This window comes from Buteo buteo, chromosome 11 (genome assembly GCF_964188355.1).
Source record: "Buteo buteo chromosome 11, bButBut1.hap1.1, whole genome shotgun sequence".
Lineage (NCBI taxonomy): Eukaryota > Metazoa > Chordata > Aves > Accipitriformes > Accipitridae > Buteo > Buteo buteo.
In genome coordinates this window covers 30,373,356-30,401,195 of record NC_134181.1, presented here as the reverse complement: position 1 = coordinate 30,401,195, position 27,840 = coordinate 30,373,356, and the positions used below count along the sequence as shown (strand labels likewise).

General features: G+C 36.4%; 2 protein-coding genes across 6 annotated transcripts in view; one reads left to right on the top strand and one right to left on the bottom strand.

The window, feature by feature from the left end:
• Window positions 1–21,787, top strand: part of KNTC1 (kinetochore associated 1) — a 41,315-nt gene extending 19,528 nt beyond the window's left edge. For all 3 annotated transcript variants that reach the window (XM_075041264.1, XM_075041263.1, XM_075041262.1), the window contains 30 exons: window positions 613–785; window positions 979–1,076; window positions 2,017–2,158; window positions 3,100–3,156; window positions 3,659–3,822; window positions 4,369–4,473; window positions 5,351–5,479; window positions 6,210–6,326; window positions 6,742–6,851; window positions 7,093–7,303; window positions 7,982–8,071; window positions 8,431–8,602; window positions 9,030–9,088; window positions 9,218–9,434; window positions 9,960–10,033; window positions 10,975–11,185; window positions 11,293–11,402; window positions 12,071–12,120; window positions 12,503–12,581; window positions 13,262–13,380; window positions 14,197–14,332; window positions 15,357–15,452; window positions 16,339–16,395; window positions 16,871–16,925; window positions 17,005–17,068; window positions 18,107–18,236; window positions 19,267–19,356; window positions 19,903–20,048; window positions 20,878–20,968; window positions 21,242–21,787. In XM_075041264.1, the coding sequence (XP_074897365.1) occupies window positions 613–785; window positions 979–1,076; window positions 2,017–2,158; window positions 3,100–3,156; window positions 3,659–3,822; window positions 4,369–4,473; window positions 5,351–5,479; window positions 6,210–6,326; window positions 6,742–6,851; window positions 7,093–7,303; window positions 7,982–8,071; window positions 8,431–8,602; window positions 9,030–9,088; window positions 9,218–9,434; window positions 9,960–10,033; window positions 10,975–11,185; window positions 11,293–11,402; window positions 12,071–12,120; window positions 12,503–12,581; window positions 13,262–13,380; window positions 14,197–14,332; window positions 15,357–15,452; window positions 16,339–16,395; window positions 16,871–16,925; window positions 17,005–17,068; window positions 18,107–18,236; window positions 19,267–19,356; window positions 19,903–20,048; window positions 20,878–20,968; window positions 21,242–21,301 (3,412 nt within the window). In that variant the 3' untranslated portion in view covers window positions 21,302–21,787. The remainder of the gene's footprint in view (window positions 1–612; window positions 786–978; window positions 1,077–2,016; window positions 2,159–3,099; window positions 3,157–3,658; window positions 3,823–4,368; window positions 4,474–5,350; window positions 5,480–6,209; window positions 6,327–6,741; window positions 6,852–7,092; window positions 7,304–7,981; window positions 8,072–8,430; window positions 8,603–9,029; window positions 9,089–9,217; window positions 9,435–9,959; window positions 10,034–10,974; window positions 11,186–11,292; window positions 11,403–12,070; window positions 12,121–12,502; window positions 12,582–13,261; window positions 13,381–14,196; window positions 14,333–15,356; window positions 15,453–16,338; window positions 16,396–16,870; window positions 16,926–17,004; window positions 17,069–18,106; window positions 18,237–19,266; window positions 19,357–19,902; window positions 20,049–20,877; window positions 20,969–21,241) is intronic.
• Window positions 21,788–22,915: 1,128 nt separating this feature from the next.
• VPS29 (VPS29 retromer complex component) lies at window positions 22,916–27,144 on the bottom strand. Of its 3 annotated transcripts, none has more exons than XM_075041271.1 (5): window positions 27,004–27,018; window positions 24,856–24,930; window positions 24,240–24,431; window positions 23,543–23,778; window positions 22,916–23,238 (listed from the first exon to the last, which is right to left on the bottom strand). In XM_075041271.1, the coding sequence occupies exons 2-5, from the start codon at window positions 24,892–24,894 to the stop codon at window positions 23,121–23,123; spliced, it is 585 nt and encodes a 194-aa protein (XP_074897372.1). In that variant the 5' UTR covers window positions 24,895–24,930; window positions 27,004–27,018; the 3' UTR covers window positions 22,916–23,120. The 3 variants fall into 3 exon arrangements, with proteins under 3 accessions (XP_074897372.1, XP_074897373.1, XP_074897374.1); XM_075041272.1 differs by lacking the exon at window positions 24,856–24,930 and adding an exon at window positions 26,438–26,449 and having other exon boundaries at window positions 27,004–27,015; XM_075041273.1 differs by lacking the exon at window positions 24,856–24,930 and having other exon boundaries at window positions 27,004–27,144.
• Window positions 27,145–27,840: the final 696 nt, after the last annotated feature.

Below are 27,840 nucleotides of genomic sequence, written 5' to 3'. Positions count from 1 at the left end.
GCAGAAAGAAGTAGATGTAGAGCAAAGGAAAGGGTTTTTTTGTTTTATTTTAGTTTTTTTTTTTCTAAAAATGAGTGTTAAGCAAATGTGCTTATATTGCTTGTATGCAATATCAAGTTTAGAATTAAGTTGTAGTCTCTGAAAATTGCCATTGTTTTTTGCCACAACATGATTACTAAGTAAAAAGACTCCCTACAGTTTTATAGTGAGAGATAGGTAAGGCACAATATTAAATAACTATTATGAGAGCTTTTCAGCTTACACAGGTAGAAGAAAACTATTGTATGCTGACTGTACATACGATGTCAAGGTTTCTAGCTGGTCTCTACCTCATGCTTAGGTTGTCAGATAATTCAAACTTACTACCACCGCTTGCTAAAAGAGATGAGATGAAAATGTTAAATATATTTCTTATTATTAACGTGTTCTGTGTGCTTCAGTATATATCTCTAAGGTAAGCTCCATTGTATTTTTTCACTTTAGTCACTTCAGTTTTAGTTGCAGTGAGTCATATAGGTGAAATAAGTAAGAGAATTAAATAATTAGAACAGAATATGGCCTTAAGTAAAAGCCCCAAGGACTATTTTTTTTAACATCCTTTTTTTTTAATAGGGAGTTCTATGAAAATCACTGTAATGAAGAAACAGGGAAGCTGCTGTTTTCAGCATGTCAGAGGCTTTGTCATATGTTGGGAGCTGATGTTCCAATGATCACTCCTAATAATATGAATCTTCCAGCAGTGATCTATGAAATGGCTTGCCAAGCAGCTACAGTATGTAGTCCAGGTAATTGCTATTATCATATATTTGTGTTCATGTTGGGAATCCAACTTTCCAGACATTATTTAATAAACATGAAAACAAAGTGAATTTCTATATATGCCTCTGTAAAAATAGGTGCTGTAACAAGTTGTTTCCTTTTAACAGGACATATGAACCTTCCATTCATAGTATGCTAATGATCTTAGTATTTTTACAGATTTACTGTTAGATTCTGTGGAACTATGTAAATATACTTTGGCTGCCAAGGAAATTTACAGACAGTGCCAAATAGAAAACTATGGATTTCCAATAAAGGTATTTTCTGCTAACTTAAATAAATATGTTAAAAAAATATAATGTCTTGATTGACTGAATAGTGTTCACTGTACATAATTTTTTCTCCCATTTCTCCAGCAATATTTAATCAGCTTGTTTAAAAAGCAAACAACCCCCCCCAGCTCTACAAATAAAAATTTTCCTGAATATGTGTGTACTTCAGCATCAAGAGTAATGTGATTTGAGTACTAAAAGCAGTGCAGCTGTGGCACAAGCACAAGTGGCATTCTCCACTTACGTTTCACTATAATAAATCCTGCTAATGTGACTGAAAATATTAGTGATTTTGTTGAATAGCTGCTAACAGGACTGCTAGAGAGCTGACTTCAAAAAAGTCAGTTTTGTTTTTTTTTTAAATAGGTAAAATATGGCAGGGAGGCTTTGATTTTTAAATGCATGTATTATGTGAAGGAAGGCATTTCCAACAGTTTTGTAAAACTTTTAAGATGGATCAAGTTCTTGAATAGTGTCTTTGTTTTTTGTTCAGGTCAAGCAGTGCTTTAGGCTACTTGAAATGAATGGGCTCTTACAGTTTGAGTGGAATAGATCAAAGTGGCTAGGCAAGCATATTTATGCACTGAATGTTATTTTTCTAAAAAAATATCTATTTGAAAAATGTTTGCTTATAATAGTTGGCTAAGAATGTTTATGAAAGCCTCCATTAAATTAATTAAGAACGCATTTTGGCTGTACAACTAAGTAACTGCAACATTAAAGAGAAATGTGGCCACTCTAGGAAATGTGTTTAATGCTACTGGCCATTTAACAAAAAAATAGTATAGTAGAATCCATTTTCAAATAGAAGATCACGTTTTATTCCTGTATTTGAAAACTGGAATCTCTTGTAACACTTAGTTTGTTAGTAGACTTGTTAGCTGTTCTTTTTATTGTGTGTACTTTTGACAATGTTCTTATTTAGACAACATCTTTTGGAGGAGATAAAGATCCTTATGAAGAGTGGACTTATGATGACTTCTTTAATGAAGATGGGATAGTTCTTGATCCACAGATAGCTCTTCCAGTTGCATATGAAACTATTTCTTCTCTCCTGCCTGTTTGTGGTAAACTTGCTTTCCTGAACATTGAGTCAATATAAAATCTGTATTTCGTATTAATTTTTGTCTAGGAATATAAATAATTCAGTATGTGTATAGAAATTATCGCCTCAGAAATCTCAGTTAGACAAACTCATGGAAGAAATATCCATTGGTGGGGGAGTATAGAATGTAAAGATGACTTTGGTTTTTGTTCTGGTTCAGGAAGAATCTGAATGACAAATACCTGAAAACATGGAGAATGCTCTGGAGAAGTGTTACTATAAACTTGCCCTGTTCTTATGATCTTCTCTAGACATCTTCTGGTAGTCACTAATGGAGATAGGATTTTATCAAGATGAATTTCAGTTTATTCTAAAAAGATTGTCCTTGTATTATATACCATTGTAGATGCACACAACTTTTTGAAAATTTCAAGTATTATAAACAGAACCTTACAATGTTGTAGGTGCTGAAAAAAGACACTTCCAGCTCTCTAAAAGAAGCACTGAATATTTTAGAATTATTTATTTTTAATACTTCTTGATGTAAATGCTTTCTTTCATAATGTCTTTGGTGTATTAAAAAGCATGTAATTGCAAATACTGTTGCACAGTGCTAAATCTACCTATAAAGGATATGCTTATTTGATTGATTTGAATATTTATTACATTCACAGCTAAAGTGTTTATGCTGACTGTCTTATCAAGACAAAGGGATTTACACACAAAGTAGTTACTGAAAACTGTTGGTTTGTATTCCTTTGTGCATTTGAAAATGTATTTATTCCCTCCTGGAAAATAACTTCTGATAAGGCACAGTTAAAAACAGCAGTCCTGGCTGTTGGAGTTCATGTGTGTTTATTTTATGCACTTTCCCTAATGTATAGTATTTTTAAGGTACTTCCAGTCTTCATAGTGTTGCTGAGATCTTGGTACACTGCTGATTTGTATTTGTCTGTTTTTCAGAGAACAAGCTGTATCCTTTGGACTCTACAAGCCTGGCAAACTGTGCATTTGTTAAAGGTATCATGATGGCAAATTCACCACACTAAAATATAAACCAGACCACTAGAAAATGTGAGGTTTAAGTTAAACCTATGCAAGCATGCATAGTTTTTTAAATAGGTGCTTAGGTGTTCCACTTAAAGCCATATTCTAGGGGGATAGCTTGGTTCAGCACAGAAGACACCAGTTTGGATGATAATTACTACCATTCAGCCATGTGATTTTGAGCATGGTGTCAAAACCTGTACTTCAGTACAGAAGTTCTACCACTGTGAGCTAGGATCCATTAGAACCTTTCTAAGAAGGTGACCAACTTCTGGTTTCTGAACTAAAATGGGAGTCTCTATTAAATTAAAAGCCCTGAAAATTTAAGGTTTCAAAGGGAACTAAGGCTGATCTTGTGTCACAAATTTAATGAAGAAAAAGAGAAACTGCTCTGATACTAATTCAAAGAACGATATGCTTAATATAAAGATACTAATTATTTTCTGGGGTTGTTTGTTTTTGAAATATATCACAGGACAAAACCTTCTGCTGCCAGCTAGAACTCCCATCTGTGCAGTGCTACAGAACCTCATGGAGTGCAGTCAGTGTGAGTTAGCTTTGCGGCTAATAGTCTGTTCATTTGGATCCTGTCTTCAGCATGGTGTATCAAATAACATGGATTTGTCCCTGAGTGAAAAGGTATGGCAGGGATGATGCTGAATTTTGCCAAGAGTAAATCTTAGAAGTATGCCAACTATTAACAAGTTTAGAGTAGTTACATAAGAATTCGATAGCTGTGGGAGAGGCTTTCACCATGACCTTTCAAAAATTGATACCACTTGATCAGATGTTGAGTCATTTTGTGAAAGGAGCTGATAGTTTCTTCCCTGTTCTTCATGGTCCTCTGTTTCTCTTTGCAAAGTATGTTCAGAACTAAACTTCTAGTTTCTGCAGAGAGGCCAGAAATAAAATGAATTTTAATAATGGTTTCTTATGTTCTTTCACATTGTTTTATCATTGGTTAGTATGGGAAATGTTGCAAGTAGAATATTCAAGAAACAGTCCTCAGTGAAAAAGCACTTGGAAACATAAATCCTTTTTCTACCTAGAAGAGATCTTTATAAGACCTTAATTAAACTTGAAAATACAATTACTATAGTACCTTGTATTATGCTATAAATGACGAGAAGTTGAAGGCTTAGAATTTATTTTTAACTGTGTGCTGTCTTTTTTTTTTTATGATAGCTACACGATGGCAATATGCTAGCTGAAACCAAAAGCTTTCTCATTGCTATGAAACAGAAGTGCACTTCAGTAATTATGACCACTATCCTGACCTTACTACACAAGGTAAGGATGCTCTGAAAAGGGTAAGAGTGAGCCTCTTCTGCTCTATCAAGAAAGATGCTACTCTCCTTATTGCAGAAGCCCATTCTGAAATTGTCATGTAGCCAAATGCCACAAACCCCACACATTCTGGAAAAATCACACACCTTGGAAAATTGTAGAGAAGGTGAAGGGAAGTACTGACAATATTGCAGTGGTGGGAAGGGATTGGGTTCCACAGCCTCATGTCTCAATACCAGAACGGGGCGTGGGCTGGATGGCCTGACAGCATTGGCCTCTGCAATCCCAGCTGCCTTGCTTCTTACCACAGCTGGAGCACATGTTTCTGAATAGCTTTTGAACTGACACCACATTTCTGGCAGCCACATGTTGTAGCCCTGACGTATTTGAGCCTCTTGCAGACTATGGCTCTTCGATCATACACTAGTTACTCTGCCTGAAAGGTTAGGTGCAGTGGGAGCTTAATCTTTGTAGGATCCTTTAAGGACTCCTAAATTATAACAATGGCCTTTGTTATCTGTAGGTATTCTCTATCTCATTTTCAATCCTAGTTTCATTTTAGATTTGTAGACTACTTCTAGTTGAGGAGAGTTTTTAAAAAAGTTATCTGTAAAACCTGCAATATACCGTCTTCTAAGGCAGTTTACACTAAGGGAAGTTACTTTTAGCTTCAGTATATTTAGATTTTAAGTTCTAAAACCTGAAATGCATTTTTAGTCTTTTTTTTTTTTCACATCTAACTTGAAGGCGCAATACACCTCTAAATTATAGAGTACTTTTCATATGTTATACTTTATATGCAGAGACCTATTAAAAGAAATTCCTAAATTTTATACCTTGTTCTTTTTTTTTCTTTTTTTTTTTTATCCCTAAAATACAGGTATTCAACTGTCGGCTCATAGATCAGAACCTGGCATTGGGATATTGCACAATTTTGCCCAAGGAAGATATGTTCAATAAGCTGTGGGATGTCATAAACAATACATGGCAAAATTACAGAAAAGTTTTGGTAAATTCACAAGGCAATGTATTTCTTCAGAAAATATGAATGTTAAAGAGTTTCTTTAAAAAAGACATCAGCAATATCATACGGAAGTGCAATAGTTTGCCATTATTAAGGGTATAACTGTTTCAACAAGTTCCTCATTTAGGGCACCACTGAGAGAAACTACCTCTCTTTACCACAGTGTAAGATTGTACACAGGCAGTTGCTGTGAATAGTTAGCATGATCTAAATCTAAGTATTAGGTTATCTCATCATGACTTATTCCAAAGCTCGAAATTGTTTATTTTAGGTCCCACCATAATTTATACCTACATTATATTTTGGAGAAATTGTTCTCTGACAGCAGTCATCAAGAATGGAATGAATAAATAAATACATCTATTAAAATATAAAGGAAAGTGGGAAGTAAAGCATAACAAAGAAATGGGGAGGAAGAGTAACACAAATTTTGGAGAAAAGATGTCTAAAAAATACCTTTTGTATTAGTTTCACGAGTACAATACTAACAAAACATTTTTGAGAAAGAAACTCAATTTTAAAGCAGATTTGAACTGCCAACTCAGGAGGTGAGGTAAGCCTGATACTACCTTCTGTGAGGTTTGTTTTCATTTTACACAGTTATGTGATCATCTATGAATTTTTTTTAAGTTCCTCTAAGGATTTAGACCTTAGGATTCCCAATTTTCAAATTATTTATTATACTTGTATTCACTTCCCTTCTCACTCCTTTTAGGCAGTAGCTCTCGTTGGAGCACAGCTTGCTAACCAATGTGGTGAAGCAGAAGAAAATAAAAAATTCCAAGAATTAGTTACTGATGCAGAATGGGGTATCCAACTCAGTAAATTTGGTGTAAGTTTGATTTTTTTTTTTTTTTTCTTTTTTTAATTATTTGTCTTAGGGTTTTAGTAACTGATTAAATGTCAGTATATTTAGAGATGTATTGTGATTTTTAGACAGATTTCCCATTCAAATGTAAGGAAAGCTGGGGGGTGGTTTTGTTTTTAATTTTTCATTCTGCTTGTTGTCTTAAATAAACCTCAGAAACTGAGAAATGCAATAATTGAGGGTGCTGTAAAAGAACTTTTAAGTGCCTAAGTAGTATTTGGCACAGGGCATAGTCAGCAAATGCACTGCTTTTTGCTGCTTTAAAAATCTCCGGATTGAAACTAAAGAAAATGTAAGAGGTTAACTATATAAGGAAGTAGTCTTGATATTGCCTAAATTACTTCTTTGGGAAGAAGATATAATGTTTATTTATCTGTAGATTTCTTTTGAGACTGTATTTAGACAACCATCAATAAGGAAGAAGGAACTCATAAGGACGCTGGTACAAAATCCAAAAGTAGACACAGATCTCATCTTGAATTACTGCAGGTAATAATTGAAGCAAATCAATTGTATTTAATTATTGCTGTAATAATAACAATGCCTACTGAAATCTATTTTAATTTAAATAGATCCTAATTAATGTGATATGCAAATTGTTCCTTTTTTTTTTTTTTTTTTTTTATTAATCACAACACATACTGGTCTCCTGGTGAATGTATTCACAAGGAGATAAGCACCTTGATGACACCAGAGGTCACAGAGAAAATAATATTCTGTCTTCTTCTAGTACTTTCATGCTGGACAGTGATGCCGCACTGCAGCTTTGCATTGAAACACTTCTTCTCCAGAATGCTAATACAAATCATGTTGAAGATGACTCTGCAGAATACAGTGAGAAGCAACCTCATTCCACATTACTAGCTAGAGCACTAGAAATAATTCCTCTACTGAAAAGCACAAAAGACCTGGTCACTAGCCTGAGTGGAATATTGCACAAGGTAAAAAATAAATTAAAAAAAAAAAAAAGACAAACCAGAAAAACCCACTCCAAAACAAGCAAAAAGAATCCCTGAAATATGCATCTAGTCTCAGATGTCACTTGAATGACAGATTAAGAATTCCACAGAAATTTGAAAAGGTTATTTTTTTCCAGTTTTGCTAAAGAATGTAAATGTTAAGCTTCAGTTTTCTATGTCTCTAGAACAAAAAAATAGAACAACATATCTAATTTTCTTTAAAGACAGGTAGAGTCTTTCTTCCCAACTTCCCTTAAAAAACAACCAGAAAATAATCAAACAAAAAAGTAATTTCTAAATATCATAGCACACTGGAAATATTTCGAAGTGTATTAAAAATAGATAGGGGCAAAAAAATTTATATCTTGGGTTTTTTTTGTTTGGTTGGGTTTTGGTTTTGAGGGCTTTTAGGGTTTGTTGGGTTTTTTTCTTGTCATCACTTCGTATTTGGTCTTTCTGCAATATCCTGACAATTTTTTTAGGTTTTAGGACTATGAAGTGGATGTCTTTTCTTTTAAAGTATGTCATGATGCTTATACTGTTTCTTCAGTGTAATGTCAATATAGTTAGTATTAATATCGGAAAAAGTTAACTCAGTTATATGTTTTTATAAAGACAAATCATATAAGATCTTATAAATGAGTTCGTTATTTTAAACAGCTTGATCCTTATGACTATGAAACTATTGAAATTGTCCTGAAAGTGATACAAAATGCTGATGAAAAGAGTACCAGTATCCAGCTGAATCAGGTATGTCCAAATATGTTGCTGTTACCTTGCTAATGGCATCTGTATTCTGTTTTGTCTATTTATTAGTGTAGTTAATCCAAGAGTCTGTTGAAATTAATTGAATTATTCTATCTACGCAGCTCTCATTCACAGAATAGCATTCAAGAAATAGTCATCTCTAACTATTTCTCAGCAATGGCTCATAGCAGGGATAAAAACTCTAGATACGTACCAATTCTGCCAAAAAAAACATATGCCTCCAGGACTTAAGCATGTTTACTGGGGGGGCAGAGACAAATATAGTAGTCTTGTAGCTTTTTTGCTTTTTCATTGTTTTTTTCATTTTCTTATTTCTTTTTCTTTCTTTTCCCCCCACCTAGGCTTTGAGCCTCCTCAAACATCTGGAATCTTATAAAAGAATTTCTCCTCCTGTAGACCTAGAACACCAATATGTTTTAGAGCATGTGATTCCCTTATCTCCAGCTGCTCAAACCAGACTGCCATTTCATCTGATATTCTTTAGAACTGCACAATGTTTCTGGAATATTATATGTACGTTCAATATTTCTTACGGCTAGATATATGTATAATTCCATTTCTCTGCTATCTGTGAACTTTAAAGTTCTACAGTATATATTTTATATTAATTGTATTTCTTTATTAATGCACTTTTCATCCCAAGTACTACTGAAAGCACTTGTGCTCCCAAATTGCTACTGGTGAGGTAACTGGCTTTCAGTGGAGCTAAGGTGATATATACAGTGCAGAATTCTGTCCCCACGTTCTTTTGTTAAGACCTGTCAGAGACCAAAGTAATCTACGTATCTCACTTCCCAGGCCAGTATGGATAATTAAGAGTATAGTCTTTCTCTCCCAATGGAGGTCTGCATCTAACAATGAACTGAAAGTGTTTAATTTTATAGAGAAAGCTGCAAGTGGACTGTGACACTATCATAGGCAGCTGTCTTTTTCCTTTCAGCTGCAGAGCTCAGTGAGGAATCCTTCCCAACACTTCTGTTGATTTCCAAACTAATGAAGGTGAAGTAGCATCTTGAAAGAATGTATTTCAAAATTATTCTTCCCACCACCCAAAAAGAGCTTTTGTCTTTCTTTTGGCCTCACTATAGAACTTCAGCTAATTCTTAATCTACTTTAATGCTTTTCTAGGTTTCACTGGATACTTTACACATGTCTGCAGCTCGACATGTCTTTGAAAAAAAGTTGAAACCAAAAATATTTGAAATGCGAAACGCTGGATATACATCAGTTGTTAACAAGGAAACAACTAAAACCGTGCAGATGATTCAGTCATATCTGCTGTCTATCATTAATCCAGAGTGGGCTGTAGCTATTGCTCACAAGATTGCACAAGAATTTCCAACAGGTAAGGTTCTATGCGATTCCTTGAGGGGTGAAGTAATGGGAGGAGGAGAATAGGTTTGAGAAAATAATAGCTAGCCTGTGACCAAACATTTGTTCAGTATTCTTGGATAAAACATGGGGAAGTTTGAGAATAAAAATGCATTTGTCTCCTACATCCAATTTTGAACAGTAGGCTAGAACAACAGCCATTTTATAACACAGCATCACTATTAAATCCTTTTTGCTCTCTTTTCAAGCCATGTTGTCTAGCTTAAAGTTTCTACATGTTCATACCATCTACAGACAAGTTTTCCAGCAGAAGCACATATTTCAGCCAAATTAAAGCTAGCTTCTCTATTATCTGAATCCAAACGGGTAATATTTTTTTTGCTCTTCAGGCACAAGAGCTTTCCTAATATTTTAAATAGCTTCTAATTTTTTTTAAATTCTTTGAAATAAAATAGATATACTGTATACTGTATAAAGGATTAATGAAAACTTACTTTTTTTACTTCCTTCCCCCCCTTTTTTTTTTCCTTTAAAAAAGGTCCTGACCAGATTCAGGCATTGAAATTCTGTCTCTATCTGGCTGAGAAATGGCTAAAGAATACTACAGCTAAGGTAATGGTAAACTGCTTGCAAGACTGTTGTGTATAGTCAGGTACTTAGGTTAGTGTTTTGTCTTTTGGTGTTTTAGATAGTGGTGTGTGAATTGTACCATAACCAACCCTGATACAGAAAGTACTTTCTTTTGGAGAAGTGACTGTGTAAGTGACCCCTCAGAAGAACCCTCTGCCCGGTAACATTCTCCAGTTTACAACCTAGCAAAAATTAGGCTTACAGTTCTTGGAGGTTGGACAAAAAATATACAGTTTTAAGGAAGAGTAATTTGTTCTTTCTCCTGTTGTGTGCATTTTTCTTGCTGCGGGAAAATGAGTTGGAATCTGTTCCAGCTGTTAGATCAATAGCATTACTAACTTTTGCTTTGAGCAAAAAGATTCTTTAGCTATTTGTAGTAGTATATATAAAGAAAGTCTGCTTTGACTTGATTCTCAGGCTTACGTTTACATGGTTGGTAGGGAAAGGTGAATAAGAATCTCAGCCTTGCTTATAAATATCAAGCTTACTATGGAGTCATTGAGACACAATGAACACTGAATAGTCCTCTGACACTTAGTCACATCTTTGAATAGAATAGTGCCAAAATTAAACTGTAATTCTAGCAGCCAAGGCTTAATATTAAATCTTTTTTCTTCTCCATCTTACCTCAAAATGTCTTAATTTTACATACCGGTGCATGTGGTACATATTTTATTTGGCTTTTTCACAATATATCTTTGCCTACAATTTTTTTCAAAATATGTTTTCTTGCTAGAGCAGCATGGTTAATAGTGTCTTTTTACAGGAAAAAATACCTGTAGATACAGATATGCAGACACATCTGAAGAACAGATCTTGCTACCCAGTTCACTGGTTTAGACTATAAAAAGTTAAGATGATTTTTCTATTGCTTTTGAGTAAAAGGATGTTGTTTTATATAAAACTGTGGTGTTTTGCTAAAGGATGAGTCACATGAAAAAGCCCAAGTCTTACAGAAGAAATTATATATGCAGTATAAGCGATCAGCAACAGAAAATGTTCTAATAACGCATAACTTGAACACTGGAGAGCATTTGAAGTCTATTGGGAAACCAGCAAATCTTATAATTTTACTATATGAACACCATAGTATAGACCAAAGAATCCAAAATCCAACTGGCAGAGACTATCCTGGTGAGTATCCATAATCTAGTTTCAAAGGAGCAAAAAGTTGTTCTTTAAAAGATGCTAAGCAAGATAATACTAGTTTGTAAATATATTGTCTCTACCTATTTATGTAGATATCCATATGGCAGCTAAGGAGATAGCAGAAATTAACGATTTGGATATGAACAAAATTTGGGATAAACTGCTGGATAAATGGCTGTGTCCAAGCACACTGCCCTCAGAAGTAAGTCATCACTGGAGACTTGATTTTTGGAGAACAGTGGCCAATTACATAAAATATGTATATTTTTATCACTTGTTCAAAAGACTAATGTTATTTTGCATAATTTGCCTTTAGTACTCATGAATCTATTTAAGGTGCATCTGAATTCTGAACACTAACAATTTCAATACCTTTATAATATTGTTGCACACTACTGTCTCTAGTGAGAATGATTTGAAATGCTTTCCCTTCTCTTTACAGAGATTAAAATCTTATCTTTGGTGCTACATTAAGGTTGTGTAGCCAGCCTAAAGGAGTAAAGGAGTTGTAAATATACTAGCCTCATCAAATACTGATTCGAGAATCAGAAAGAGAATGAATCTTCTCCTGTTGCAACTTAGCTAACAGAGAGTTAATTGCTGTCTATGCAGCATACAGCTGGGTGAGAAAGGGCAGGGGGCAGGCATTGCCTCTGCTTCAAAATGCCAGTTACCAGGCTGAGGAATGGTGTTGACTGCCAAGCATACAGTTAAATAAAGAAAGGACTGATAAATCCAGAATTCCTTTCCTTGGCTGCGTTAGCAGAGGTGCCCAGGTTTTAAGACTGGATTTAAGTAACGATATGACCTAGCTACTTATCCAAACAATTTAGAAAACTCTCACAACTAGATTTTCATGTCTTTTTAAAGAAAACTCAAGAAATCTTTCCAGATGTACAGGAAGATGAAGAACTCCGAAGGTATGTGTGTTGTCTTGCATATAATATGGCAAATTATTGTTAACTTGCAAGTTTAACTATACCTGGCTTTTTCAAGAAAGCTAACAGTGTGTGTGATTCAGAACTCACTGTTGTGTTCTTATTTTTACTTTCTGGTGACATCAGTTTTGAATCATCAAATACTTCATTATGCAATGAAATGCCATTTGCAGTAACTTACCAATGTAAGTAAGTGCTTAAGAGTAGCTATTTGGAGGTTTTCTCCTTGTTTTCTATATCCTTGGAATCTCTTATCCTTAATCTCTTTTTGACAGTGAACTATATTTACATTTGAATGAATATTGATACATTGTATTTCAATAGCTACACTATACTTGTCTTAAAAACAAATGCATTTTTGCAGAGTTATATATCTACTTCAGTCACGGCCAATGGATTATAGTTCAAGAATGCTTTTTGCAATTACAACATCTGCCACATCTGTAAGTTTCTAAATTCTTATTTTTAGCTTGCTATTTATGAAATTTTTACCTCTTATTAAAATCAAGTGTTGGCTGCTTAACTGTATGGGTTTCAGCCTAAGGCCTTTGTATCTGTGTTTTGGATAGAGCTCATACAGTATATAAACTATGTTTCTCTCCCCCACCTTTGGAGTGAACTATGGTGTTCATTGAATTTTGCTATTGACTGTCAAGAGCAGCCCTTAAACTCTGGGTTTTCTAAATTTATTGTTGATATTATCCAAAAATAACTTCATTAAATGTTTTCTAGAATGTGCTTTAAGCTGTGTAATACGTTGGCTCACTTTGGGTGGAATTAAAGCAGAGTGGTAAAATTATTTTAGCAGAACTTTAACCTTCAGTCTTTCACACTTACTAAATGTGTTTCTGATACTATATATCACAAATATTTTTCTTGCCTGCATTAATAGTCTTAAATCTAGAAAACCACCTGGTTTAGCAGTGTTCTTTGAAGTTGACAAATATTTCAGCTGGTTAGTAGAAAAGCCGAATGTGAACCAGTCTCTTATTTAGCATATATTTCTACTAAATTAATCAAAAAATCCTAGAAGGGATCATACTAGACATATATAACCCTCTTTCTAGTTGTTCAGCCAATTGTTGTGATTTTTCACTGTGTTGGTTTTTTTCCCCCCTCTCAGCCGATTGGTGTTACTCAGCTGACATTTGCTCACAGGAGCAGAGCACTTAAGTGTCTGCTCTACTTGGCAGATACTAACACTGTGGAATCACTCTTCAAGAAACCCATTGAGAAAGTAAAGTAAGATGATAATGATGTTTTGTTGGTCCTTAACAGCCATTGGAAAAATATATATGATATTTGGAGAATTACTTTTTACTAATCGTTTTTTGAGCTTTTAAAATCTATTTCTGAAGAGCATAATTAGATCTTTTAACTTCACTGTAATGCGGTCCAGTACATCACAGTCCTAATTTGTAAACCTGAAAGTAATATGACATCATGTGGAAAATATTTTGTTCCATTTTGCATAGGTTGCAGTTATTTCTCTAGCAACTGAAGCATTTTTTCCTACCCATATATATAGTGTTTTGTTCATCAGTTTGGAACTGGTCATCCTGCAAAGACATAGTCCTCTGCAAAACTAAGGAACCAAAACCCCAGCAGAATAATGTTTCATTGAAAATATCTGTAGAACTAACTAGCCTAGAAAATATCTAGAATAGTTTATATGCTGGTAATCTGGAATTAGGGTCTTTTTAATTGAAAGTGATCTTTTCAGAGTACATCATACCAAATAGCTACATATGGGTTTCTGTAAATATGCAGTCTCTGTGCACAAATGAAATTTTAGTTGTAAGAGTTATTGTAAGTGGTTTATCTTTAGAGATGATCCAAGCCATCCATCATTCTGGTGAATGAGGTTTCCCTAAGCAATTACCAGAAAGTTTTTTACTTCATTAAGATCTCCTTCATAAGTACAGTCTATGTAATTTTTTTTTTTTAAAGCAACAGAATACTTTTCCAATATTATCCTGAGCTTGATTATGTGAATTATAATGTAGTAATCACTGTAAATATCATTAACTCCTGGTTTTGGGGGGGACTTTTTTGCAGGTATTTTCTAAAATGCTGCATTTATCTGGCAGAGTTTGAAATCTTGAATATTCCATATACTTATGAATCATTTCATAAGAGTCCTAAGGAAGGAATGATTAAAGGGCTGTGGAAGAATCACAGCCATGAACCCACGGTATGATTTTTTTTAAATCCGTTATAATTTTTTGTTTGTTTGTTACACATTGTGTGAAATGTACACCTTTCTACATACCACATGCATTTCTAAACAGATGTTGCTCCAGTGTACTCAGTCCTGTTCATACACAACTCATGATACACTACTTACAATACACGATTCATGATTATATTTTAAAATAGTAGTGAATATGCAGTTACCCCAAAGACTCTCCTCTTTCAGAGTGACCGAAAAAAACCCAACCTGTTGACGTGCTGACTACTGCCCATCACATAATTATTCCCTAGTACTTGCCCACCTTTGTGTACGCATACCCATACCTTGTCTCTTGTCTGGGAAGCAAGATCTTTGGTGCAGAAACCTTTTTTTTTTTTTTTTTTTTTTTTTTTTTTTTTCATTTTTCTTTTTTTTTCTAAAAGATGCTTGGACTCATACCTCATACTTCAATATTAATTAAATATTAACAGAATACACCTTTAGAATAGCTGTTAGTTACCTACCTAATATGCCAGGAATAGATTTTAAGTTTTACTCTGCTTAGGAATTTGACAATTACTTTGTGTTACCAAGTATGTTTTGTAAGCAGCTAACTTAACACTGAAGACAAGGGCAGGTAAATGAGATTTCCAGGTAGGCAATAGTATGTGACAAAAAAAGTATGCTATTCTCTTTAGGCTTCAATGGTAATACTTCTGATGTATAGCCACAAAATGGAAGTGATCTGTTCTTTAGTTGAAATATACACATGCTAGTCTAAAGTTTGAAAGTGACAGATTAAAAAAGCTTTAGCCTTCCTACAATTAGAAAATAAAGTGTTATCATGTATAGGTTGGGTTTTCTGTTTTGTTTTAATTCTCCTCACATGTGTAAAATAATTCTGAGAGTGGCTTGATTGTGGCCTTTCAGGAGTTAAATTAAGTCCCAGTAATGCTGTAAAAATCTAAAATTACGCTGGCAAGCAGTAAAGGTTTGATGATCATGAATGTATATTAAAATACAGTGTGTCCTTGCCCTCCTTTAGGCTGTTAGACTGGTGACAGAACTTAGCCTAGAATACAAAGTATATGATTCTCAACTGTGGAATGGCCTCCTACAGAAACTCCTTGGTTTCAGTATGGTAAGGAATTTTTAAGTATGAAGTTCTGCAGCGAGGTGAGAAAAAGGCTTTTTTTATCCACTGATTTCTAAAGAATGGGATAGATACATAAACTATAAAGTTACTGTGAACAATTATTCATCATTTATGTGGTTACTTTGGGCTCTTAGATGCTGAACTGATGAAGCTTTGATGAATTTGTGTTTTAGCAGTACTGCTTGAGAATTTTGATCTTAAATTGTTCTAGTTTTATTTTTTTTAAAGGCACAAAGCCTTTCAGGTGGCAAGAGTAAATCCTATGATAATAAATTGAAAAATTTCTTCATCTTATAATTTTACAACATAATATGCATACTTTTGTGTGCAAATACACACATATGCACAAACTGTTCATATATGTGTATACTTATACACACAGAGAAAAATATTACTCCTAAATTTTTTTTTATTATGATAGTAATCCTGATTTTTGTCATTCAGAATCTTAATTACCTCTGATTGTCAAGCTTTATGTAATGTTGCTGCAGCCTAAGGAGGTAACAGATGTACGTGGCAATGTGGTTTTATAAGGGGCAGGTATTGAACCTTGTTTTAATCTAAAGAGATTTAGGTACTAATAGCAAAGAAGTTGGGATCATAAACTTTTCAGCACCAGTTGTATTAAGACTAACAGAAATCTTGGGTATTTACTGACACACATATACTGCTGCTGCTTGTGATAATTCAATTTACTAAACTATAAATCGTATTTCCATATGCATCAGTTACTCCTCCCAAAGAAACACGGGTATCTTGAGGAATTGTAAGTTTGCATCCTGTAGGCAAGACAACAAGCATGGTGCAGTTCTGTAGATTATCACCAAATCTTCAAAAACACTGTAGCATTTTGTGAAAAAATTTTTTTCAGATTCAATATCTAAGAAGAGTTTTGTTAGCAATTACTGGGATTCATTCATTATGGGAGGTAAGCAAATATTCTGTGACTCCTCATCTTTTTCTTCACTTAACAGGAATTTAGCATCCTATTTGTTTGTGTGTGTGCATGTGTGTTTGTGTGTGAATGGCAGCCATCTATGCCATGAAGTGTTACGCATGAAAATACTCTTTTTGAATTATTATTTTGATGGCAATGCAATATGCAGATGAGCATCATTATTAATCACTGAAATAGCATATTTTGCACTTTTGGTTCCTTCAGTAAACACTTGGAGGGTTTTGTAAAGTTGGACAGAATAATTTTGCCATCAGTCAAAATATGGCTAAATCTTAGACTATGAGATGAGGAAAGCAATGTTAGGCAATAACTCATCCAGGATAAAAAGAAAAGAAAATTGACAGGCTTCTTCCACCTACGGTGGGTCAAGGTGTTTGTGTGTGTTTACAAGTACGCTTAGTTACAACTGTGTTTGGCTATTACTTTAAGACTTTGTTGTCAACAGATTCCCAACTTCAGTCGAGCTTGGCGAAGTATAGTTCTGTCACCATTTCTCACAGGTAGGATTGTTACTAGCTATCGTACTTGTATAGTAACTTGGTTATATATTTACTTTATCACGTTTTCTTTATTTCTTAGCTTCATGTCCACCAAGTCCTAAGCAGTTAGAGGAATGTTGCGAGTGTTTTGTGATTCTGCTCAAGTAAGTAGATAGTACATCCCACATTTGTATTAGTTTGAGTGGGAATGCCTGTTTGTAATTTCTCGTCTAACAACCTGCCCTGGAACATGCAAAGGAGCTCTGAACACTGGGGAATCTGAGGCATGAGGAAGAACCTTTTGCCTCCTGTGGGAAGGACAGGATCAGGGCACGTATCCAAACAGAAATTCTGTGCATGGCTGCAGACTGTTGACAACATGTGCTCTAAGTCCATACCTTGGCTGTTTAAACTCTACTGGGAACTGCTCTCTGAACTGGGGCTCAGAATCAGCAGCACAGACTGAAAACCAATTTACCTGTCCAGTCACTGTCCCCATGAGGGATATCTGTTCCTGTCCTGACACTTTTAAAGGACTCATGGTGAACCCTAAAGTCCAGTTAATACCTTTCTTAGCCCCAAATATAGCACACTTCCTGAAACATTAACACAGTGTAAGAGACAGCAAATTTGTTTTCCTACAAAGAAGAAATCTGACATGCCAAAAACCTAATAGCTGCGCATCTATAAATGTGGTTAACCTATGGTATTAACGTTCCAAAACATTCTGCATTGCCTTTACAATGTAAAAAAGCACAATAAATCATTATCTTATTCACCACAATGCTCTGACTTGCTCAAGAGAAGAATCTGAGCTCAGAGCGCCTGACTCAACCCAAAAGTTAGGAAATACTGGAAAGGGATCCAGCTGAAGAACATGCCTACACTACTATGCATATACATATGTACCAAAGCATTACTCTGGGCGGTTGGCCAACACTTCCCCTCAAAATAGGTCCTTGGGTGTTTAGAAACTGGAGTTAGTTTTTTGGGTTTTTTTCCCCAAGCTAGAAAATTGTCATGCATTTGTATTCTGTGAAACTTCCACTCACATAGCTTGGCCATTTCTGAAAATAAGATGAGGTAAAAAAATGTAGTGTTCTATCTGGCTTAAGAATCTCGATACAGTTTTGTTGACAGTATTAAGCCATCCAGTTATACGTATCAGAGTTGAGAACTTCACTCCTAATCTTCTTCTGAAGGTGTCCAGTTCTGGCTGACTTGGATGTCATTGGAATAGCTAAACAATATGCACAGTTAGACCTTCCAGCTTTTGCTTTGGGGTGCCTGTTGCTAATTCCTCAGTCTGAGAAGCGAGAGCAGCAAATTCAGGTAAATAATAAGTTTTGTGTTCTATCTGTGCAAGGGAAATATCTTTAAGCGTGTTATGTTCACCAGAAACTGTGAAAGATGGTGACTTAATTCCAGCTTATTTAAATATGTTACTGCTGACAGCTGCTTGGCATTTCACACCCATAAAGGCTCTTGCTCTGAATTTGTCCTTCTGAAAGGGGTCATGTGAACACTGCCTCTTGTTTTGTGCTTTTTTTTTAAAAGCAAAACCAGCTAGCTTAAAGTCATCCTCAGCAGCCTTGTCATATGATTTTGTCAAATGATTTTGTCATATGACTTTGCGGCTATTTTACGGGATCCCACCCATAAAATCCATGAAAAAAACTATAAAATCCAAGCCATAGGCATATTCTTGCCCGGGCAGCGTGAAGTTGATGATAACATATATAATTGCTGAGGAGCTACTAGTGGGCTAGTTTCACAGCAGATTATAAGTACTGAATCATACTTCAGAAAAGTGTTGAGTGGAGAGCTCCTGACTTCTTAGAAAGGTGCTTGATATGCATTACAGCTTCTGCTGTAAACCATTTGCCTTAAAGCCATATCCTTGCTATGCATGTATCTTGACAGTTTCCTTTCTCATCTCATCTGTTTCCATTAATTTATGCTCTGCACTGTTCTCCCAGATGAAGCATTATAGGCTGTTCCCATATTTGTCATGAGCAAACTGGCACTAGTAAAGGCATCTTCAATTCTTAGACTTCCAGTCATTAAAGTTAAGCTCAGAAAGATTTCCCCAAATTACAGCATTAGTGTAAGACATGTAGTCTGCTGGCAATGAGTCAAACAAATCTGTAACAGCTACAGCAAAACACCCATTGAGAGTTAAAAGCAATGAGTACTACTCTTTCAGTCAAACTGCACAGTTCCTGGTTTGATAATTTCATGTTTGTACCTAGAATTTCAAAATATTAATTGTTTCTGAATAAATCAAATACTTGCTGTGAAGGGAGAGTTTCTACTTTAATCGCTCACAGAATATTAATGTTTTGTAATTTATTTTTGCAAGGGTTTCTTATCGACATGTAACACAGAAACTGTGCTGCAACAAATAGATGAACACATGAACACTGGAGAAGTGGTGGCATTTGCTTCTCAGGTAAATAAAATTTACTTCACTTGCCTTTGACTTAGAGACTTTTTTGATACATAAGTGTACACGGAACCTTTTTTTCTCTCTCTTCTGATCTTGCCAAGCATTAGTTGACATAATGCACACTTCTAAAATATAGCAACATTTGCAGGGATTTTTTCATTTTTATTACTGTTGTGCAACTGGAAAACTTGTTGTACGTACACACACAGTGCTGTGGTATAGGCTGCCCCTATTTGTAGGGCAGCATTGTTTGCAGCAGTACTACTTTAATTTCCTAAATAAACCTTTTAAGCAAAAAGGCTAAAGGGTTTATGAAACTGCACTCTCTCCTGCCTTGCCTTGGTCTGCCTTCCTAAGGGCAAGTTTCTTAATTCATTGCCCTATCTGAATCTGAGACTAGCCTCCATAAAATCTGCCATTTCACAGCACTAAAAAAAATATTTTCAAAAAATCCTGCTTTATGGGAGTCTGACCTCTTTTCATTCAAAAGTAAAATTTTTTATCTTTAAAATATCAATACTTTTCCATTACTAAATCTTAAATCTACAGATTAGATCTTTGGTTTTGGACAGTATCATAAATGAGAAGCTATATGAAAAATTCTTGAAAACTAAGTATTTTCCATTGTTGAAGCAACAATTGATGAATACTCACCGAGTGAAAGAACTGGTGGATTATTTTGCCGAAAAGAACTGGTAAGTTAGTAAGACAGGTGATGCATGAATGATAACAATTACAGAAATTTAATCTCTTCTTTATTTTATTTTCATTTATTTGAAGTCATGGAGATTTGCTAGTACTTAGTCTCCAAGAATTTTTAAAGGATTGCTAAGTTAATAAATAAAATAAAAATCTTACCTTACCACTTTGCATACTTAGGGTAGAGTTTTACAGTGTCATGCAAGCCAAAGTAACAGCTTGTTGAGCCTCGACTGGCAAGCAGATCAAATGCAGTTAAAATAGAAGTAACCTGACTGAAGAAACAAACGTTTTTTGCTTTGAATCACTTTGCCTTACCTTCAGATGAATTCAGCTTAGCAGCATCATGGAGTCACAGCTTCAGCAATAAGAATACTCTGAAAAAATAAATTAACTGCCTGTACTCAAGACTTAGGAATTAGTGGTTTTGCTGCTGTTTTTCAAGAGTTAGAAATACTTCTTATGTTCCACTTAAATAAAACAAAGGCTCTTGCCACTGAACCTACTGCAGGGCAATTCTCAATTAGCACTTTCACTTCAGACCCCAAATATTCAGTATTTCAAGTCACATTGTTACCAGTTATCCTGCAGTCAAAATGGGACAGGAACCAATAAATAACCATTTAAATTCTAGTATATATTGGATTTATAAACAGCCACAGGTTAAATGCTAGGCTTGTTTTCCTCTACCAGGAAATGATAGGACCTGTCTGACTTCAAAAATGTAGGGTCATACCTTATTTTTATACTTCAGTGTATGTAGTCTAAATCCTTGGCTTTTTAGAGAACTTGTTGACAAAGTTGATAAACTTTTGCCTCCTACAGCATTGATGATGCAACAGCCCTAATTCAAGAATATCAAGAGAAATGTGGAAATCCCATTTTGGTAGATACACCATCATCTGATCTTCTGAAGGTAAAACAAACCACTTCTGTACAACGTGCAGTATTTTCTCCTTTTTTTCTAAACTAAGACTTCACTCAACTTCTAGCAAAAATACTTGTTAGCCAATTAATTTTAGTAAAATACATTGTATATAATAAAATATACCTTTATTAATTCAAATAATTCATTTTACTTGCACCAAATCTGTGCCATGCTAAGCCTTACGCTTTCAAGCACTTTCACAGGTCTTAGATTATATCCCATTTTCCTAAGCCCTATTAAAATTGTTCTCTTACCTTCCAGATGTATCTGAATGGACCAGAGGAGACCTGTGTACTAGAATCGTCATCGATAAGGTCTTGATTTACCCTTTTCTTTTCTCCCTCTACTGTCAAGACGAGGGCCATGCATCGAGAAGGCTCATCCCAGTGAAGTGAACATTAAACTAAAACCTCAATGCTCTTTTACCAAAACCTGCCCTGAGCTTTCCAAGTTTTTTTAACTGCTTTAGGCTGTTTCTTCTCCATACTCTATCCTTATGGAAGCAGTTTAGATTTACAGCAGAATTTCCTGTTTCTGTTCAACAGTAATGTTCATATTCAGCACTTTGATTTTAGGAAGGATTGAAGTTTATTTGCTTTACTTCTGTATTTCTCCATGTTTAAGTAAGTCTGCTGTCAAGATTGCTCTAAGATTTCTTTCACACAAACATAACCTTCCATAATTGTGATAAACTTTTTTTAAAATTGTAACTAAGTGGTATACTTCATGTAAAATACACTTTGTAGACAAATTGTAATTTTAACTATAGTAAGCACAAATAAACAGACTTACGTGTCAATTTTGGCCTTACAGTGTTCTAGAAACCTTTTTTAATTATGAAGTTGTCAGTAAATTGATCTTCCAGTCAGTCACTAACCTTCCTTGAATAACGTTTGCTAAGGTTTTCTTTTCAACTTTATTCTTTCTGTATGTCTGCAGCAGGATAAAGCAATAGAGGTATGTTTCACTGCATGAAGTAGCAGTTAGCCAGAGGTTCCCGAGATACCAGGCTGAAATGCTTGGTCGTCTTCTAAGGTAAAGCAGGTTTATTTTGAATAGAAGTAAGTTATTTAGTCAGCTTATGACACACAAGTAAGGGTTCTAGCTGATCCCTTAAGTTCTATGGAAAACCATTAGTTTAACTCAAACCTTCATGACAAATACTCCACAGCTTTTTGCACAGATACTGCACTGGAAAAAGTCATAATACAAAGGCCAACATCTGCAGAGGAAACAGGCCACCATTCTAAATGTTCTTCTGTAGGAGACAAAAGATAAAACTCTGTTTTTAATGGAAAGTTAGCAGTCACAAGATGTGGGAGCTGTTAAAATACATTCAGTCCCCTGCAGTCATGAGAACAGGAGAGCCAAAAGGTCCAGTATTCTTGAACAACTAATGTTTTAGTCTTCAGTAGTAGCACGAATGTCATATGTAATTACATTATTTAAAACCTCTGTACATGGGAGCAAAGTGCCTATACATGTAGTGCCAGATATAAGCCATAAATAAAGGAAAGCCTCTCTTCACTGTTTATAGATTTAATGAGACCATCACTCATTAAAGCATAGTGGTATTTGAAACTGCTTTAATTATAAAAAGACTAAAGCTAAACTTTCTATAGTGAAATTACTACTGTAAATTATGACTTAATTGTAATATTTTCAGAATCTGTCAATCTATTTTAATCTTTTAACTTAATTGGGAATGTTGAGAAAATTAAATATTAACTGGATTCTGAAGCAAACGTAACATGGCCCCAGAGCCCTCAATCTTTTTGTTCAAGCCCTTTATGAGTATCCTTTAGAAGTAATTCACCAAACCAGAGCCTCAGGCATTTTAAAATCAACTACAACTGCTGTATTGTTTCCCAACAACAGTTCATAAAGCTTAGTTTTTCTATGAAGTGGAGTTTATTACAACATTAAGGAACAGTATTTAAACAGTCATTTTAATGGAGTATTTTACAAATCAATTGATACAGAGAAAAGCAAACACAATGTTGTTTTAAAGTTATTATCAATAAGCTACATTGTTAAGCTGTTAGCAAGGAAGTGTAGTACTGTAAACTAGCAATCAAGTATTGTAGTAACTTGCAGTTCAGAATGAGATGGTAAAAATACCAGACAAGCAAAAACATTTTTAAGATTTTTTGTACTCAATTCTTTCTACTTTCACATCATCTCCAATTAGTTGATAGACATATGTAACTACTGTAGAAGCCTGGATATCCATCAGCACAAATGAAGGAATGATGTTACTGGAAAGAGAGGAAAAAATTGATATTAATTGTGCATATATAATCAACTTAGCAGTGTTTTGCCACAACTTAACAGAAATACTCTAAGAAAAATGGATGTGGATTTTGTAAGCACAGTATGTCAGATGTGAAGCTTTAAGTATTTCACTCACGTCTGTTTCAGTCAAGGAGATTTAGCAAGTACTATCAACCCCTCCTCTCCCCAACGTTTAGAATGCAAACATTAACCTTCATAATGAGTTTTGTAGTTCAGTTTTGTTATCAAAAGGAAAATCCCCACAGATACTTCCCATACTTCACTTACTTCTCTAAGGCATGATAGGCTCCTGTAGCTGATCCTGGATTGATATAGAACTTGTTTTCATGTTCAAATGCCTCAAATTTGTGTGTATGTCCTGAAATTAGGATGTCCACATCAAATTGCCTTTGTAACAGTGCCAGGCTGGCCATGTCACCCCAAGGAATAACCTGATGGCCATGAATCAACCCAATTTTGAACTGTCCAACAGTTACAACTTTCTGTTCAGGATAATTCAGGTTCTAAAAACAAAAAAACCACACAGAGATTAGATGTACAGATTTATATTTAAAATCAATTCTGTGCAACACCAAGAAGAGAGGGGGAAAGCTTATAGAAATATTCAACGTCATTTGTCCTACCGCTACAAAATGTGAGCTATAAAGCTGCTTTTATGAACACTGTGGAAAATGTGGTAGGATGCAAGGGACTTAAAAGATCTGACAACAGCAGGTCCTGTTTGCTGAAGTCCTAGGCATAGCCAAGTATGCAAATTACTTTTATTCATACTGATGACAGATGAGAACTTACTGTGCAATTCACATTATTGATTGTAACCCCAACTCTTTTTGCCCAGTTTGCTTTTCACGTGCTCTTAGTACTACATAACCTCAGTTTGCCCACTTAAATTACAAATAATCCAACTGTTGCCTTTTATGTAAAAGATGCACAAAAAAGTATCATTATCAAGAGAGGACGCTACCTCATCAAAGTCCCCTCTGACAACATGAACATCCCCAGCCAGAGTCTTGAGGTAGTCATAAGTGTCCTTGGTGCAGAGGTTTCCTGTGCAGAGGATGTGTTGGATCTTTCCCGGAACCAGCAGTTTTTTGAATTTGGCTGGGAGGCTGTTGCATCGATGTGGAATGTGAAGATCTCCTAATACTAACACCAACTTATCAGGTGTCATGACAGGAAAGAAAGATTGTTACAGATACTTATTAAGACAAGAATCATTAGGAAACAGAAAGCATTGCAATGTTTTCTTCAGTTTCATAACTTTGCATTTTGATGTAAAAGCTACTAAAATAAGAATGAAATGGTGATGGAATATTGCTATATTGAGGGAAAACAAGGGTCCTTCCTAATGTAGAGCATTATCCAGAGGAGGGCCTTAAAAACAGAACAGTCTACAGATTTATTTTTTTTATTTTGTTGCTGAAAGCCATTGCAAGGTCTAACAACAGAAATGCGTTACTACTTGATGTATTTTACACATTTTGGGGAACTACCATAAACTATCCCACTTTTTTTTTCTCCTTAAACATCCAAAAAAAACCAACATAGGACATCTCTAGTACATGTTCTCAAGCACAGACCTGGCTAAACTGTGGCCACTTCCCTTTAAAACTCTTCATCCAAGTTTGTTTCTACTTTAATTAACTGTTTTCTTCCTTATAAAAAAAAGAAAAAAGAAAAAGCAGCACATTTGCAACATGTGTTAATAGCTGACCAGAATAGGAAGCTTGTTCAGGGTCCGTATTGTAGGAACCACTGAACAACAGCATAATATTAACAATTTAAAAAAAACCAACAAAAACAATAAAAAGGGGGGGGGGGGCACTGCAGAGAAGATAAGCCAGACTACTGCACAGTGGTTCTATTACCAGTTCTATTTAATTTCAGTACAATAGATGCAAGGAGAAAACAAATTTAACAGGGGCTTCAAAATTAATGATTCAGATGAAGTAAGACTGTAGTTTAATATCACAGGCTTTAAATCTGCAAATAAAGAAATAATTAATGTGAGCAACACAGCAATAAATTAATTATGCAAAAAGGGCAGGAAAAGCTCTATAAAGCATGGGATGTTATGCTACTACACTGTAAAAACACTGGATCTAGAGACAGTCATCCCTGTTAATTTGATTAATAGCTCCATTTTAAAAAGAGACAGTTTATCTTCCAACCATAATGCTTTGTTAGTAAGACAGTTCCTAAAATGACAGCAATCAAATGTGTTTGTAAAAGACACGGCCCAGACAGATATATATAAAAGCAGCAGTAACTATGCTAAAAAATTACCTTTTTTAATAGTTGCTTTTTAAATTTTTAGGCCGTGCAGCTATCTTCATGCTAACAGTCATCAAAAAAGGCAGAGGAAACTTGGGTGGGGGTTTTGTTTGTTGGGGGGGGGATTCTTTGGTTGGTTGGGTTTTGGGGTTTTTTAGATTAAGAACATCTCAGTGCCATCATCAAAGCCATGCATCTTTGGAGAACAGATGCTTGAAAGTATCAGTAAAGCAACACAAGAGTTTTTAATCAAGGAGCTACCATTTTAAAAGTAACCCAGGAGAGGGGAAAAAAGACACATTTCTGATGGTCTTTCAAGAGTTCCCAGTGAAAAATACCCTTACTAGCATCAGTCTAGAGATGATACACCTGAATGCAAGTAAAAAATGGGTAACAAGCAATTCTGATTATTAAAGTGGCAATAGATAGATTCTCTTAGTGACACTTAAGGGGCTTAGACATGCAACACTAGTTATGTATTTAAGGTTTAATAAAATGATACTGCCACTTAAAACAGATAACCCCACTGAAGTCAGTAGAGTGTGTGCTTTCAACCAAGATCGCTTCCTTTGGTGGCAAACTGGCAAGCCCCATATTTTCCCCAAAATCACATCTGAGCTCCCATTAACTAAAAGAAAAGCTTGGCAAGCTACAATAACAACAATTAAAAGCACTGAAGTGTGTTTAATAATCACAGGTATCTGCAACGTAAAATAGTGGCAAAGAATGTTACAACATCTGGCTTTTACTAGGAATTTAGGTGCAATCCTGAGCGTGGCTTGAACAGCAGCCCCTAATTCATTTGTACCGTCTGACGTTCATATCATCTAGTAACATTAACAAGCCCTTACCACCGGTGTTAGCAACAGCCAAGAGGAGTAAACTTACTCTGTGCCCAGCCTTATTGGAATGGAGAAGTTGATTGCAGACAGGGGGGAATGAAAAACAGGGCGAAACATGATCAATGTTAAACAAAAGAAAGCAACAGAAAAGAAAATATAGCCAAATGAATAGGCAAATAATAATTAATAGATTGTTGATGTTATGAGAGAAGCGTTAAAAAAAAAATTAAAAAATATATATATATAAAAAACCGGCTCCTTCGCGCGGCCCCGGCAGCTCTCCCGCCGCTGACAGCCCCTCAGCACGGCCTCCTCACCACCGGCGGGCCCTCACCTGCTCTCCGCGCTCCCCTCCCGACCCTCCCTCTACCTCAGCTCGGCATTAGGCGGATTTTTGGGCGGCGACTGACACTAAGCGTCCCCCGAGCGCACGTTCAGCACGGCCGTCGGCCGCGGATCGCCCTCCCGCCGCACCGCGGGGGCCCCGCGCCCACCAGGCCCGACGGGCCGCGGCCGGAGGAAAACAAGCCTAACGCTCTCCGGCGCGGCGGGGCGAGCCGCGGCGGGGGAGAGGGGCCCGGGGGTGGGTGTCGGGGCGGCCCCGCCGCTCACCATCCTGCTCGGCGCCGCGCTCCCTCACACCAGCCGCTGCGGCTCCTCCCGGAAGCCAGGCCGGCGCCAAACACCCCGCTACGGCGCCTCCGAAGGGCCAACCTAGCGCGAAACGCGTTTCTCCGCAGCCAACCCCCCTCCCCCGTAGTGACATCCGGGTCTCTGAAGAGCGCTTGGCCTGCGGAGGTGGGGAGTTCCCGCCTTTTTTGCAGTCGTGTGAGGGGAAGGGCGCGGTGGAGGCGGGGGCTTGGCAGGCGGTCATGAAGTGTGTCATTGCGGGGGCTCATCTCAGAGGTACCCGTGGCCCCAGGGGAGGCAGAAGGCTTGGGACAGAGGGGGGGTGTGTGGAAGAAACAGGCGCTCCAGAGTGGGGCTGCCTCAGGGCAGTCCAGCTCAGCAGGGCCAGCGGCCATGGGGATGTGTAACTGGCCTGCTCGCACCCTGGGGTCCCTGGCACTGCCCTCAGCAGGTTTCCCCGTGGGGGCTTTCAGGCTGTGCAGAGTGGGACACGAAGCACTGGGAGCTGCGGGCAGCCCTGTTGCGGTCACAGTAGAGCTGAGGAGCTGCCTTTTCCTCCTCCCCAGAAGGACAAAAGCATTTTTGTGGGGCAAAATGCAGCCTCTGAAAATTGTTCAGATTAGAGAGCAGAGGCCTGGATTTGTGGTACTTAGTGGTGGAGAAGCCATTGCTTAGCTAGGTGCCTCCCTGTGCACGCTGTTATACTTCCAGAGGCCCAACTAAACCTCCTGTGCACAGCGTTTCATGCGAAGTGCTGTGCTGCCAGTGCCAGGGTGGGCAGAGGCAAATTTTGAGACCCGCTGCTGATCTCTTCTGTGT

Bases quoted from the DNA above. Each gene is read 5' to 3' on its own strand.
- VPS29 (XM_075041271.1), bottom strand. From the start codon at position 24,894: ATGAAGAGTTTTAAAGGGAAGTGGCCACAGTTTAGCCAG. The intron at 23,779-24,239 runs GTAGCGTCCTCT...TTTTGTTTTTAG, and splicing joins TCAGAGGGGACTTTGATGAG to AACCTGAATTATCCTGAACA. The intron at 23,239-23,542 runs GTAAGTGAAGTA...CTCTCTTTCCAG, and splicing joins GCCTATCATGCCTTAGAGAA to TAACATCATTCCTTCATTTG.